This window comes from Corvus kubaryi, unplaced genomic scaffold, assembly GCF_017639235.1.
Source record: "Corvus kubaryi isolate FWS band 111438036 unplaced genomic scaffold, C.kubaryi_AGA036_p1.0 split1-37344, whole genome shotgun sequence".
NCBI classification, from domain to species: domain Eukaryota; kingdom Metazoa; phylum Chordata; class Aves; order Passeriformes; family Corvidae; genus Corvus; species Corvus kubaryi.
Window position 1 is genome coordinate 352,311 of NW_024582077.1, and position 1,465 is coordinate 353,775.

At 65.4% G+C, this 1,465-nt stretch overlaps 1 protein-coding gene across 10 annotated transcripts in view; it reads right to left on the reverse strand.

Moving 5' to 3' along the window:
* Window positions 1–1,465, reverse strand: part of ARHGEF10L (Rho guanine nucleotide exchange factor 10 like) — a 43,573-nt gene that overhangs the window by 18,959 nt on the left and 23,149 nt on the right. For all 10 annotated transcript variants that reach the window (XM_042013269.1, XM_042013270.1, XM_042013273.1 and 7 more), the window contains 2 exons: window positions 450–527; window positions 197–376 (listed from right to left, as the gene is read on the reverse strand). In XM_042013269.1, coding sequence (XP_041869203.1) covers window positions 197–376; window positions 450–527 — 258 coding nt within the window. The remainder of the gene's footprint in view (window positions 1–196; window positions 377–449; window positions 528–1,465) is intronic.

Genomic DNA, 1,465 nt, shown 5'->3' on the forward strand with positions numbered 1-1,465 from the left:
TGGGGGTGATTCCTGATCCCTGATGGGATCCCAGGGGGGTCTGGGGGCGATTCCCGATCCCTGATGGGATCCCAGGGGAGCTTTGGGGACAATTCCTGATCCCTGATGGGATCCCAGGGAAGGCTTTTTGGCGATTCCCAGCCCCTGATGGGATCCCGGGGAAGGCTTTTTGGCGATTCCCGCTTTTCCCAGGTACCGAGGCCACGAAGAGATCCCCGATCTTCTCGGCCGAGTCCCACTCGGCCACGCGGGAGGCGAGGGCGATCTGGAACATGGAGTGGCACTGCAGGATCTCCTTCAGCCGGAAGAACACCAGCTGGCACTTGCGGGCGCTCAGCACCTTGGGCTCCATCTCCAGCAGCGGCTTCCGGTAATCCTGCGGGAACGGGGGCTGGGAATGCCGGGAGCCGCGCCGGGGCGGCGCCGACCCCACGGGAAGGGGCTCCCACCTGCAGGATGCGCTTCAGGGAATCCACGTAGCTCCGCTCGCTCTGCACGATGGAGCCCAGGATGTGCCGGCGCACCACCTGCCGCGGGACACGGGGATCGGCCGGGATGCCACGGAGCCCCAGCAACGGCACCGGGGAGGTGCAGGCACAGCCGTGATCCCAAATAATGGGATCGGGGAGGTGCAGGCACAGCCGTGATCCCGAATCCCGGGATTGGGGAGGTGCAGGCACAGCCGTGATCCCAAATCCCGGGATTGGGGAGGTGCAGGCACAGCCGTGATCCCGAATCCCAGGATTGGAGGAAATGCAGGCACAGCCGTGATCCCGAATCCCGGGATTGGGGAGGTGCAGGCACAGCCATGATCCCGAATCCCGGGATCGGGGAGGTGCAGGCACAGCCGTGATCCCAAATCCCGGGATCGGGGAGGTGCAGGCACAGCCGTGATCCCAAATCCCGGGATCGGGGAGGTGCAGGCACAGCCATGATCCCGAATCCTGGGATCGGGGGAAGTGCAGGCCGAGCCTGTGGGGCTCAGCTGTGACGCCCCAATCCCAAATCCCAGGAAAAGGGAACCAACCCCAGCCCAGCGGAAGCGCTGACTCAGCAGCGCCGTTTTTGCTGACTTGGCCTTTCCCCCGTTGCTCAACCGGAGGAAGCTGCGTCCCGCCCTCAGATCCCCGGAAAGCCCCGGCAACAAATCCCTGGTAAGCCCCGATCCCAGAGCCCCGGAGAGCCCCAATCCCAGAGCCCCGGAGAGCCCAGATCCCAGATCCCCAGAGAGCCCCAATCCCAAAGCCCTGGAGAGCCCCGATCCCAAAGCCCCGGAGAGCCCCGATCCCAGATCCCCAGAGAGCCCCAATCCCAAAGCCCCAGAGAGCCCCGATCCCAAAGCCCCGGAGAGCCCCAATCCCAGATCCCCAGAGAGCCCCAATCCCAGATCCCTGGAGAGCCCCGATCCCAGATCCCCGGAGAGCCCCGATCCCAGATCCCCGGAGAGCCCCAATCCCAGATCCCC